The sequence below is a fragment of the Arachis duranensis genome, chromosome 7 (genome assembly GCF_000817695.3).
Source record: "Arachis duranensis cultivar V14167 chromosome 7, aradu.V14167.gnm2.J7QH, whole genome shotgun sequence".
In the NCBI taxonomy this organism is placed as follows: Eukaryota; Viridiplantae; Streptophyta; class Magnoliopsida; order Fabales; family Fabaceae; genus Arachis; species Arachis duranensis.
The window spans coordinates 68,804,116-68,817,407 of record NC_029778.3 but is presented as its reverse complement, the minus strand read 5'-3'; the positions used below and the strand labels follow the sequence as shown (position 1 = coordinate 68,817,407).

General features: G+C 35.9%; 1 protein-coding gene across 1 annotated transcript; it reads left to right on the top strand.

Annotated features, from left to right (window-relative positions):
- Nucleotides 1–10,715: 10,715 nt before the first annotated feature.
- Nucleotides 10,716–13,292, top strand: LOC107458613 (putative Peroxidase 48). Its single transcript, XM_016076836.3, has 4 exons — nt 10,716–11,107; nt 11,600–11,797; nt 12,357–12,522; nt 12,631–13,292. Exons 1-4 carry the CDS (start codon nt 10,745–10,747, stop codon nt 13,119–13,121), a joined length of 1,218 nt encoding a protein of 405 aa, XP_015932322.1. The 5' UTR covers nt 10,716–10,744; the 3' UTR covers nt 13,122–13,292.

The window sequence follows — 13,292 nt, the reverse complement described above, 5'->3', positions numbered from 1 at the left end:
GACTTCAGGATCTACTCTATTAGTCTTAACAGTCTCACAGATCTACAAGAACTCAGTTAAAAACTGATAGGGATCTTCTGATGGAAGTCCATGAAATTTGCAGTTCTATTGCATTAGAGCAACTAGTTGAGGTTTCAGCTCAAAATTGTTTGCTCCAATAGCAGGGATTGAGATGCTTCTTCCATCAAACTTGGAAGTAGGTGTAGTATAGTCACCAAGCATCCTTCTTGCATTATTATTTTCGGCTGCCATCTCCTCTTCTTTTTCGAAAATTTCAGTAAGGTTGTCTCTGGATTGTTGTATTTTAGCTTCTCTTAGTTTCCTCTTCAGAGTCCTTTCAGGTTCAGGATCTACTTCAACAAGATTGTTCTTGTCCTTGCTCCTGCTCATATGAAAAAGAATGGAACAGAAAATAATAATAGGGATCCTCTTTACCACAGTAGAGAGATTCCTTTATGTTAGTAGAAGAAGAAAGGAATAGAAGATGGAAAAGGTAAGAATCCAAACACAATGGTGAAGATAGGTTCAAATTCTTGAGATGAAGAGAAGTGTTAGTAAATAAATAAATAAATAGAAAGATGAGAGGGAGAGAATTCGAAAATTAATTTTGAAAAAGGGTTAGTGATTTTCGAAAATTAAAAGAATAATTAAAATTAAAATTAAAATTTGAAATAATTAGTTAATTAAGAAAATTTTGAAAAAGAGGGAAGTGATTTTCGAAAATTAGGGAGAGGAAAGTAGTTAAATGGTTTTGAAAAAAGATAAGAAATAGTAAAACAAACAAAAAGTCAATTAGTTAGTTGAAAAAGATTTGAAATTCAATTTTGGAAAGATAAGAAGTTGGAAAAGAAATTTTGAAATCAACTTTTTGAAAAAGATATGATTTGAAAAAGATATTTTGAAAAGATATGATTGAAAAAGATATTTTGGAAAAGATTTTTTTTTTAAATTAAAATTGATTACTTGACTAACAAGAAACTAAAAGATATGACTCTAGAATTTAAAGATTGAACCTTTCTTAACAAGAAAGTAACAAACTTCAAATTTTTGAATCAATCACATTAATTGTTAGTAAAGTCTTCAAAATTTTGAAATAAAGATAAGAAAAAGATTTTGAAAATAAAGTTTAAAAAATTATTGAAAATAATAGAAAAAATGAAAAAGAGTTGATTTTTGAAAAAGATTTTGAAAAGATAATATTTTTAAAATTGAAATTTTGACTTGACTTATAAGAAATAGCTAAGTTTTTAAAAATTTTTTACTAAGTCAACTCAAATTTTCGAAAATTATAAGCAAAATAAGGAAAAGATATTTTTTGAATTTTTTTTTAATTTTTAATGATGAGAGAGAAAAACATAAAAATGACTCACAACATAAAAATTATGAATCAAAACACATGATGCATGCAAGAACACTATGAATGTCAAGATGAACACCAAGAACCCTTTGAAGATCAAGATGAACATCAAGACTTATTTTTGAAAAATTTTCAAGAAAAGAGAAAAATGCAAGACACCAAACTTAGAAATCTTTAATGTTAGACACTATGAATGTAAAAATGCATATGAAAAACAACAAAAGACACAAAACAAGAAAATTTAAAGATCAAACAAGAATACTTATCAAGAACAACTTGAAGATCATGAAGAACACATGCATGAATTTTCGAAAAATGCATAAGTTTATTTTTTTTGTTTTTTGAAACATGTAATTGACACCAAACTTAAAACATGACACAAGACTAAAACAAGAAACACAAATTATTTTTGGTTTTTTATGATTTTATTGATTTTTTTGGATTTTTTTGTATTTTTTTTCGAAAATTATTTTTTTAGAAAAACGAAAACAAATAAAAAATTTTTGAAAGATTTTTGAAAACTTTTTGAAAAGAAAATTACCTAATCTGAGCAACAAGATGAACCGTCAGTTGTCCAAACTCGAACAATCCCCGGCAATTGTGCCAAAAACTTGGTGCACGAAATTGTGATCATCAACAATGGCGCCAATAAACTTGGTAGCGCTCTCAAACGTGAATCACACTTTGTCACAACTCCGCACAACTAACCAGCAAGTGCACTAGGTCGTCTAAGTAATAAACCTTACGTGAGTAAGGGTCGATCCCATGGAGATTGTTGGTATGAAGCAATCTATGGTCATCTTGTAGATCTCAGTTAGGCTGATTCAAATAGTTATGGAGTTTTCGAATATAAAGATAAATAAAACATAAAATAAAGATAGAAATACTTATGTAAATCATTGGTGGGAATTTCAGATAAGTGTATGGAGATGCTTTATCCCTGTTGAATCTCTACAACATACTACTTTCTTACTTTCAATCCTTCATACTCCTTTCCATGGCAAGCTGTATGTAGGGCATCACCGTTGTCAATGGCTACTTCCCATCCTCTCAGTGAAAAAGGTGCAAATGCTCTTGTCACAGCACGGCTAATCATCTGTCGGTTTTCGATCATGCTAGAATAGAATCCATTGATTCTTTTGCGTTTGTCATCACGCCCAACAATCGTGAGTTTGAAGCTCGTCACAGTCATTCAATCCCTGAATCCTACTCGGAATACCACAGACAAGGTTTAGACTTTCCGGATTCTCATGAATGCCGCCATCAATTCTAGCTTATACCACGAAGATTCTGGTTAAGGAATCCAAGAGATATGCGCTCGGTCTAAGGTAGAACGAAAGTGGTTGTCAATCATGCGTCCATAGGTGAGAATGATGATGAGTGTCACATATCATCATATTCATCATGTTAAAGTGCAACGAATATCTTAGAATAAGAATAAGCATGAATTGAATAGAAAATAGTAGTACTTTGCATTAAAATTCGAGGTACAGCAGAGCTCCACACGTTAATCTATGGTGTGTAGAAACTCCACCGTTGAAAATACATAAGTGATGGTCCAGGCATGGCCGAATGGCCAGCCCCCATGAATGATCAAAAGACCGAATCGTCAAAAGACTAGACAATCAAAGACACCTAGTACAATAGTAAAAAGTTCTATTTATACTAAACTACTTACTAGAGTTTACAGAAATAAGTAATTGATGCAGAAATCCACTTCCGGGGCCCACTTGGTGTGTGCTTGGGCTGAGCTTGAGCTTTACACGTGCAGAGGCTTCTCTTGGAGTTAAACGCCAAGTTGTAACGTGTTTTTGGCATTTAACTCTGGTTTATGACGTGTTTCTGGTGTTTGACTCTAGAATGCAGCATAGAACTGGCGTTAAGCGCCAGTTTACGTCATCTAATCACGATTAAAGTATGAACTATTATATATTGCTGGAAAGCTCTAGATGTCTACTTTCCAACGCCATTGAGAGCGCGCCATTTGGAGTTTTGTAGCTCCAGAAAATTTATTTCAAGTGCAGGGAGGTCAGAATCCAACAGCATCAGCAGTCCTTTGTCAACCTTTTTATCAGAGTTTTGCTTAGGTCCCTCAATTTCAGCCAGAAAATACCTGAAATCACAGAATAACACAAAAACTCATAGTAAAGTCCAGAAATATAAATTTATCATAAAAACTAATGAAAACATCCCTAAAAGTAGCTAGATCCTACTAAAAACTATCTAAAAACAATGCCGAAAAGCGTATAAATTATCCGCTCATCAGAAGCCAGAGATTCAACAGGAACAATGCATCTCCATACACTTATCTGAAATTCTCACCAATGAATTACATAAGTATCTCTATCTCTATTTTATGCTTTATTTATCTTCATATTCGAAAACCATTATAACTATTATTGTCCGTCTAACTGAGATTTACAAGATGACCATAGCTTGCTTCATACCGATAATCTCCGTGGGATCGACCCTTACTCACGTAAGGTATTACTTGGATGACCCAGTGTACTTGCTGGTTAGTTGTGCGAAGTTGTGACAAAGTGTGATTCACGTTTAAGAGCTCCAAGTCTATTGGCGCCATTGTTGATGATCACAATTTCGTGCACCAAACCACCTCCAATGTACACAAAATTTCAACCACAAGATGAATTTTACTATCCACCACAGCCCTCCATGGAAGAAGATCCATGTCCTTCAATCCAAGAGCAATATGATCCTACTTATGTTAGCCATTTGGAACAAAAGTCAAGGGATTGCCTAAAGGAATCAATGGATCGGCTTTAAGTAATTGTCCGTCAAAAGTTGGACTCATGGGACTCACACCACATGTCCAAGGATGATTGTGGAGGAGCAACCGAAGAGGATAGTTTGAAAGGAATTGTAGAATCTCAACTTGCGAACAATGGATTGGAGTGTGTTGTGCCACAAATGGAATAAATGGAGAACATAGAACCACCACATTCTTATTATGATTATGAACCACCTTCCCATTGTGAACCCTTTCTCCAAAACAATGAACACTTCCATCCACTCCAACTCCCAATGGATGAAACCCTTAGTCATATTCTTCAAGGGCAAGAAGAGATACAAATGGAGGTACTAGATTTCATGGCCGCCTTGGCCGAGGTAGTAAACCGATTAGCCTCTCAATGCTTGAACACCCAAAGTACTCCCATGGCTACATGTGGGGAATCTATTGAAGAGCATAGCATGAAGGAGAGATTGGAAACCCCGGTGGAAAAAGAGGGACATTGCTTTGTATTGGAACAATTGGAGGAAGCTATAATTGTTGAAGAAAAAGAAGAAGTGGTTGAAGACTTAGGAGATGCGGAACCTCCATGGGAACATAGAGTCGAAGAAGATCCTTCCAAGAAGATTGAATTTGATGTTAATGAGGAATGTGCACGACCTCCAAGGCATATCCCATATAAAGAATTGGATGGGATAGAGCAAGAATTGAGTTCCCTTGGCAATGAAAATCAAGCATTAAGTCTTAGTGGTGAAGAATCCTTTGAGCTTGAAAAGCTTTCTTCAATTGTTGAGCAAAGGATTGAAATTGAGAAATCTTGTAAAGAGGGGGAAGTCCTTAGAAGAAGAAGGACAGGAATTGGATACGCTTTGTCAAGATCCTTGGAAGCTTCTTTACCTAGGTTGTCATCTACTCTTTTATTCAAGTGGGTAAAATTCATCTCTATTAGCTTTATTGTCCCACTTGAGTATGGCTTGCTTGAAATAGATGGTCAACTTAGGATGCTTTGCGAGATGAAGCGTAAGAGAAAGATGTTTCGTGGTTGGCGTTGCAAATCGAGACTCATTATGATTGATACATCAAAGATAAAATATAAAGGTTGGAATAGAGCTCAACTAGATGGGTCTAGGAGGAATTTTAGGTACTTCATCGAGAATTCATCTTGTTTGCCACCCGGAAGGATTAATAATGATCAACTTCAAGACGAGTGTGAAAATAAAGTGTGAGATTCCGGATTACAAAAAGAGGATCGACTTTGGGAGCCCCAAGCTTGTGAAGAACACCATCAAGACTTGGTGCAACTTATGAGAAATCTTGGGCCACAATGGAGAACCAAGCATTTGTGGGAGTTCCAAGAAGAATTTAAGCACAAGCCACCTTGAGAGGAGCTCCCCATAAGTCCAACTTAAGGACAATAAACAAAAGTGCTAGGTGGGAGATACCCCACCAGGGTAAAATCTTTTCATTTTCTTCTTTGTAAATATTGGTAATATTAGTTTAAATTCATGTTTTGGTTTATCTGTAGAGTGTAGTAGTAGTTCAGTATGATAAATAAGGTTTTATGGTATTTTGGTAGCTGTTTGGAGGGTTGGAATGCTTGGATTGGTGCAAAAACATAGAAAATTTAGAAAACTAGAGCACCAACCCACACGTACGCGCACCCCACGTGTACGCGTGCTCCAAGCTTTTCGGCCAATCCACGCGCACGCGTCACCCACGCGTACGCGTGGATGACGAAGTTTCATTCCTCCATACACCTACCCGAGAGTTGTGCCTGCATCGCGCGAACTTTGTGCCTGAGGCACAAGTCAACCCACACGTACGTGTGCCCCACTCATACGCATCGATCCTCTCGTACACCACCCGTGCGTACGCGTGCTCCACGTGTACGCATCGATCCCATTTCAACTCATCACGTGCACGCCCGCACTACGCGTACGTGTGAATTGCCTTACAACATACACCTTCTTTTCTTCTCTTCTTTCCATACCTCTCTTTCTCCTTTCTTCTCTTCTATTCTTTTCCATCTTCAACCATCATCCAACACTACCAAACACCAATTGTAACCATTTCTTTTATGTAGTTACTTAGTTAGTTGAATTTTCCTTTAATTTTCTACTTTTCATTATAAGCGTAGATTATTAATCTTGTTTACCATTTATTACTGCTACTCACTGATAAAAATGTTATTTTAACATCATTGATTGTTAATTTTCATTGTTGGATCCTTTGTTGAGGTTATATGTTGCTACTTGGTTTGATCATGCTTAATTTTGTGAATACCAAGTACATGTTACATTGCCTTCAAGCTTGTTAATTTTTTCAAATTGCATGTTGTAGCTAGCCACCATGTGATTTGAATCCTTTTCTTTGATTAGGCAATTTCTTGTATATGTTGTGCATTTATCTTAATGCATTGTACTTCTTGATCATATGCATCCATTTGTTTTTAGCTTGAATGCTTTCATGCCTCTTTATTGCTTGCTTGGTTATCTTGACCTACAAGTTTAGAGCATCTCAAGCACACTAAGATAAGTGAAGTGCATGCTTCTTTCGTGACATAGCTTTTTATGCTAGGGTGTGTTCTAAACCACGCGCAATTTAGAATTCACACATCTACTTTCCTTAATGTTACAATAATTCACTCACTCACTTCTAGTGATTCCTACCTCATTCCAACAATGTAGGCTTCCTTGCTTTTGCATTTACTTTTCTTACTATCTTGCCTTCTAATTTCAGGATGAGTCACTATAAGCAAACATGGAAGCGAGACAAAGAACACGCAGCAACCAGTTGATCTACCAGCTGAAGGTAGCAACTCGGAGAGTCGCCGTACCCCCTTGCTCATCTTTAGATGCACCGAGGACGGTGCAAACTTTTAAGTGTGGGGAGGTCATCCGACCAGTTGGCATTTTGGGTAACAAATTTCTAATCCCAACACTTTTGCATTTCATTTTTTTAGGTCTTTTAGGATTCTTTGTTGCATTTTCTTGTTTTGCATATATGTAATAAGCTTAGTTAAAATAATGAAATTCTCCAAGAAAAACATTATATATATATATATATATTGTGGATCATGTTTTTGGAGCTAAGAACACACAACCTTGGGAGTTTTGAGCCTAATGGTGTGGTTACATCTTATAACCACTTATCTTCCTTCTTGTGTACATTATTCTCTTTCTATGATTGTAATCTTTGATTTGTTTGATTCTACATGTCCATTATTATGTGTATTCATGCATTTATATGATTGAGGCCATCATTTCAATTAGCTTACTTACCCAAATAGCTTTACCTTTTACCAACCTTTGTTAGCCAACTTTGAGCCTACGATTAACCCACTTGTTCTTAATTTTAGCACATTACAAGACTTAAAGCAAAAAATAACAAGTGTCCTTTATTTGGATCTTTGATTAGCTTAGGCTAGTGAGTGTGAGTATCATTCAAGTGTGGGAAAATTTGGAACATTGGTTGGGATAAAAGAGTGTTTTGTATTTCTATCGGGAATTTAGGGAATTGGGTACATGCTCATGTATTAATTATAGGTAAAACCATATGCATTGATGCCTTCGTATATGCTTTGTTGTGAAAAATAAAAGAAAAAAATGATGATAAAGAAAAAGAAAAAAATATGTATGAATAAAAAGAAAATATATATATATATATATATATAGAAAAAGAAAAAATAGAAAAAGAAAGAAAAAAGAAAAGCAATAAAAGGGGACAAAATGCCCCAAAGTAAAGATTAATAGAGATCAATGCATATGTGTTATGAAATGAAATGAAAATGCATGAGTATGTGAAAAAGTGAAGAATGGGTAGTTAGGTTAGCACTTAATTGTATAAGTTGTTATATAGGTTAGGTGGGAGGCTTATGTTAATCAAAGATTCAAATTCAAGCTCGCTTAACCAAATATACATCCTTACCTTGACCCTAACCCCATTACAACCTATGAAAAAGACCTCATGATACTTGTATTCATGCATGGAATAATTGTTTATTGTTAGAAGAAGAACAAATCTTGAAAAGCATGATTAGGGGAGAATTGAGAGAATCAACCCTAAACACTTGAGTGACTAGAGCGGATACATATCAGGTGAGGATTCCATCGCTCAACTACATGTCTCCACCTAAAATCATCACTTTTCATGCAAGTTTGTAGAATTCTTAATCACTAAACTCAATTGTGGTTTGACTTGGTTGTTAATACCTTTAGCCCTTGTGCTTATATTGACTTTCTTGGGAATTAATTTATTTTGACCAAGTAGTTGCATTCATTTAGATAGTTGCATGTAGATAGATTGCATTTAGGTAGTTGTTACATTGAATAAATGTTAATACCATTTGTTTCCTTCTTGATTTTAGCATGAGGACATGCTATGGTTTAAGTGTGGGGAGGTTGATAAACCCCATTTTTAGGGTTTATCTTGTGCTTAATTTGGAGGATTTTATGACCTTTTACCCACATTTATCCAAGAAAAAAGCATGGTTTCATGATTGTCTCCTAATTTATGCTTAAGTGTGAAAACATGCTTTTTATACCTTTAATGTGTCAATATTAATTCACCTTTGATTCCACTAGATGCCCTGATATGTTTGTTAGTGAATTCAGGATGGAAAGGTTAGGAATGGATCAAAGGGATGAAGAGGAAAAGCATGTAAGTGGAGAAATCATGGAAAATCAAGGATTTGGGATGAACTCATCGATGCGCAAGCCCAGCTGACGTGCACGCGTAGAATTGAAGTTGCATGGCGACGCGTACGCATAAATGGTGCGTACGCGTGGAAGCAAAATGCCAAGCGACTCGTACGCGTACATGGCGCGTACGCGTCGATGCTCGCACATGACTCACTTAAAGGCAAAACGCTGGGGCTAAATTCTAGGTTTTCCAGGCCCAAATCCAACTCATTTTTGAAGCTATTTAACCCAAGGATTGAAGAGTGATGGACTAGTTAGTTACCAATTAGTTTTAGTTAGTTTTAGTTAGAGTTAGTTTCTAGATAGAGAAGCTCTCTCTTCTCTCTACAATTAGGATTAGGTTTAGATTAGAATTTCTTAGATCTAGGTTTTAATCTTTGCTTTCATCTACTTCTACCTTTCAATTCTATGTTGCTACATCTTGTCTACTATTCTCTAGTTTCAATTTCCTCTATTTTGTTTCTATACTTTGTTGTGGATCTACTCTTGTTCCTTTTATTTTCTTTTAATGCAATTTGAGGTAATTCATGTTAATTGTGTTTTCCTTGATTGTTGTTGTTAATTCTTTGCAATTAATTGTTGTTAGAATTCATTCTTGTTGTTAATTTACTATGCTTTCCTTTTATGCCTTCCAAGTGTATGATAAAATGCTTGGAAGGATGTTAGAGTAGATTTTAGTGCTCTTGGCTTGAGAAGGTAACTTAGGAATTCTTGAATCACTAATGTCCAAGTGAAAACTGTCTTTAACTTCCTCAATCATTCACTCGTCCATTGCTTCGATCACGAAATCTTGTCTTTGACATACATTTTGATCAACCCGCTTTTCTGATCAATGCCTGCTCTCCAAAATCTGTTTCGACAGAGTCCAAACAGATATTTTTGGTATGTTCATTGCCAAGTTAAATTACTTTGGTCCAACAATGCTTCTTATCAATTTGATGCCTTGATACCGAAATCTTCAAGCTCTTTGATGCTTCACATCTGTCTTTGATTAAATCTTTCTCGTTGACATCGACATCAAATGACATTGACACATCTCTATCTTTGATAAAATCTTTCTTGTCGATGTCTTCATATTGACACATGTCTGATTTTAAAATCCTTTGAGATTGATTTGGGTAATTACTCCGCTAGAAAATATACTGCGGACTGATTTATCTACCGGAATAAAACCTTAATGATGCTTTTGTGTATTAATTTTTCTTAGGAACTAGAATGTCCACTTTTAAAATCCCTAAGGTAGCCTTGGTTTTGATATACTAAAACGGAGACCAGAAGACTGAGACTCAGTATCATATTTGTTATATTAAAGACTGGTACTAAAATTTCAATCTCTGTCTCTAAAATTTTAGTATTTCAATATCTCCAAAATGTAAGGATACAGGGGATTAAAATTTTTTAGGACATAGACTAAAACTTTAATAACATTTTATACATAAAATATCCTCATTTCAATTAATTAATTCTAATTTTTACTCTTTGTGCAAATAAATTAGAACTTCATTCTTATTTCACTCTTTGTTTCCTATTTTACACCAAACACAATACTAGACTTATTTCAGTTTTTGTCTCGTCTCTGTCTATCTACTTAAAAATTAATTTGGATAATTACTCATATTAGATAGATGAAAGTAAAGATACTATATATGTTTAATATCATTAAAAATTTTAAAAAATTTTGTATTGGTAGCAAGTGGTTCAGAAAATTTATACATAAAATACTCATATTTAATCTATATTATCTATAATTAATATCAAACATTTATTTTGAATAAATAAACTAACTAGAAGAAAACTTGATTTTCTTAAAAAGAAAGAAAAAAATAAAAGAGGTGCTTTATTTTCTCTCTCAGTTTCACTCTCACTTTCGCTTCGTGGTCCAAGACAGTTACGAAAAAAAGGAGATCTTCGAGAAAAGAAGAAGAAGAAGAATCAAATATGGTGAGCTGGTTGAACGTGTGGATAATGGTGGCGCTGTTGGTACCGGTGCTTCTCTCCCTCACGAATCCACGCGGCGAATCCCAAACCCAAACCCAAACGCAAACCCATCCCAAACCTCATTCTCAGAAACAGACCCAGACACAAACCCTTCACCTTCCACCTTCTTTAATTTCTTCTTCTTCCAATTTGTTCTTCAACGAGAGGATCAGAGATGGCTCCAACTTGGACTACGATTTCTACAGGGATACGTGTCCTCAGGCCGAGGACACTATCCGCTCCGCCGTCACTCGCATCTTCTTCGACCACAGGGATTCCGCCCCCGCCATCCTCCGCCTATTCTTCCATGATTGCTTCATTCAGGTTCTTGCGCTTTTCCTTTTGATTATTATGTAGAAATTTTGGTGGTTCTTTTTTGTTCTTCCAAGACTGTTAGTATTGTATCTTTATTATCTGAATTTAATTGTTGCTGATTTTACCCTGATTGGTTCTGCAGAGTTGGGAGTTTTGTCCTTTTTTATAAGATAAATTCAAGTGGGCCTTTGTTTGCTTCGGGTTACCCTAATTGTGCTTTTTATTTGGGATTTTCGGGACCGAGATTTCAAAATTTTCCCTCTCATTTGTTAGAGGTTTTCATTTTTTGGTTCTATTTGCCTCTACTTACTTAGATTTAGCTTGTTATCACAATGTTTTAGAGTGTAAATTTAGTGGCTCAGTTTTGGACTATTTGTAATTTTCCTCTTTCTTGTTGGTCTTGGTTCTCTGCTTATTTTCTATTATGTATTCTAAATTCTTGTTGTTTTCATTGTGGTTTTGATTTGCTCTCTGACTGCTATTGCGCTGTTACTAAATCAGGGTTGCGATGCTTCAGTGCTGTTGGATGATAGCAATGGCAACAAAAACCATTCCATTGAGAAGCAGGCTATTCCGAATCAAACCTTGAGAGGTTTCGACAAAATCGACTTGATCAAGGAGGAGGTGGAACAAGCTTGTCCTGGAGTTGTGTCTTGTGCTGATATACTTGCTGTCGCGGCTAGAGATTTTGTTCTTTTGGTTTGTTCCCTTCTCCTGTCTAAGCAATTTCAAGCACTACTAGATATCCCTTTACTTTCAAATATTTTGATTTCTTTTAGGGTTTCCTGTTCTTATTGTACTAATGGGAACAGTTAGAGAGTTTGACTGTTAAAGGTTTAATGCATTTGATCCAGTTTCTCTGTTCTGGAAGTTATAGAAGCAATTTACTAAAACAGTAACGATGTTATGGAAATATTTGCTCACCCAGATTATCACTTCTTCAATAGTTCACCTAAATTTAATTTTTCTGATGATCCTCTTTCAGCAATTGCTTATTAATTTTTTGTATGCTTGGCTTTGACTATGAGAAATTATGTATCTTCATAGTAGTCTATCCTAAACTCCTTTGACAGCATTTGTTTCACCTTTTGGTTACCTTTGTGTTTGTTTGATCTGCGACTTATTTGATGTAGAGACACTTAATGGTGCAAATTGTCTTTCTATAAATATCCTTCATAAGTTAGGCAGTGCAATATTTTATTGCTTGATTCTTATGTTGATATCCTGATATATGATTTTCATAAATTGTCCATGGCAGGCTGGTGGGCCATTCTATCCAGTTCTAACAGGACGGAGGGATAGCAATCAATCATTTTATGATGAAGCAAATGATCAGATTCCCAGACCTGACGATAACGTTAATCGCACGCTGCGGCTGTTCAGTCTCCGAGGATTTAATGAAAGAGAAACAGTCAGCCTTCTTGGTAATTTTTTTTTCGCCTGCCCTCTCTCCTTCCTTCTTCTGTTAGTTTTCAACGCCATCCATGAACAGAATCTGACTAACTAATGGGGTCCAATTTTGCCATCTTAAGGGGGGCACAACATAGGGAAAATCGGCTGCGAATTCATTCAGCAAAGACTCTACAACTTCCAAGGCACCGGCCAACCAGACCCCACTATACCTGTCGATTTCCTTGGTCAGATGAGGCTAAACTGCCCAGAAAACAACAATACCAGCAGCACCAACGAGGTTTCTGCATTCGAAGTATCGCAGAAGGAAAATAGTCATTCAGAAGCAGGGATGTCATACATGCAGGCATTGTCATCTTCGATGTCATCTGGAGGAGCATTCGACACTCACTATTTTCAAAGCTTGTTGAAGGGAAGGGGGCTGCTCTATGCCGATCAGCAGCTGATGTCTCATGTGAAGACTGCAAGATTGGTCTCTGCTTATGCTTCGGATGACGGATCAACCTTTCGCATGGATTTCGCCAGGGTTATGTTGAAAATGTCTAATCTTGATGTTCTAACTGGACTTCAGGGTCAGGTTCGCCTTAATTGCTCGCAAGGTGTAAGTTCTTAAGAGAGCATGTTCCCTCTCTTGCAGCTCAAATGTTTCTTCTCTATGTAATTGTGGTATATGGATGCCCTTATCTTTGATTCCACAGTCAAAATTTTGGCACACATTTTGGGTTAGGTTTGGATGATTGAAAGTGGAACCGGTTAACAAACTTGTACATTTTGGAATTCTCTT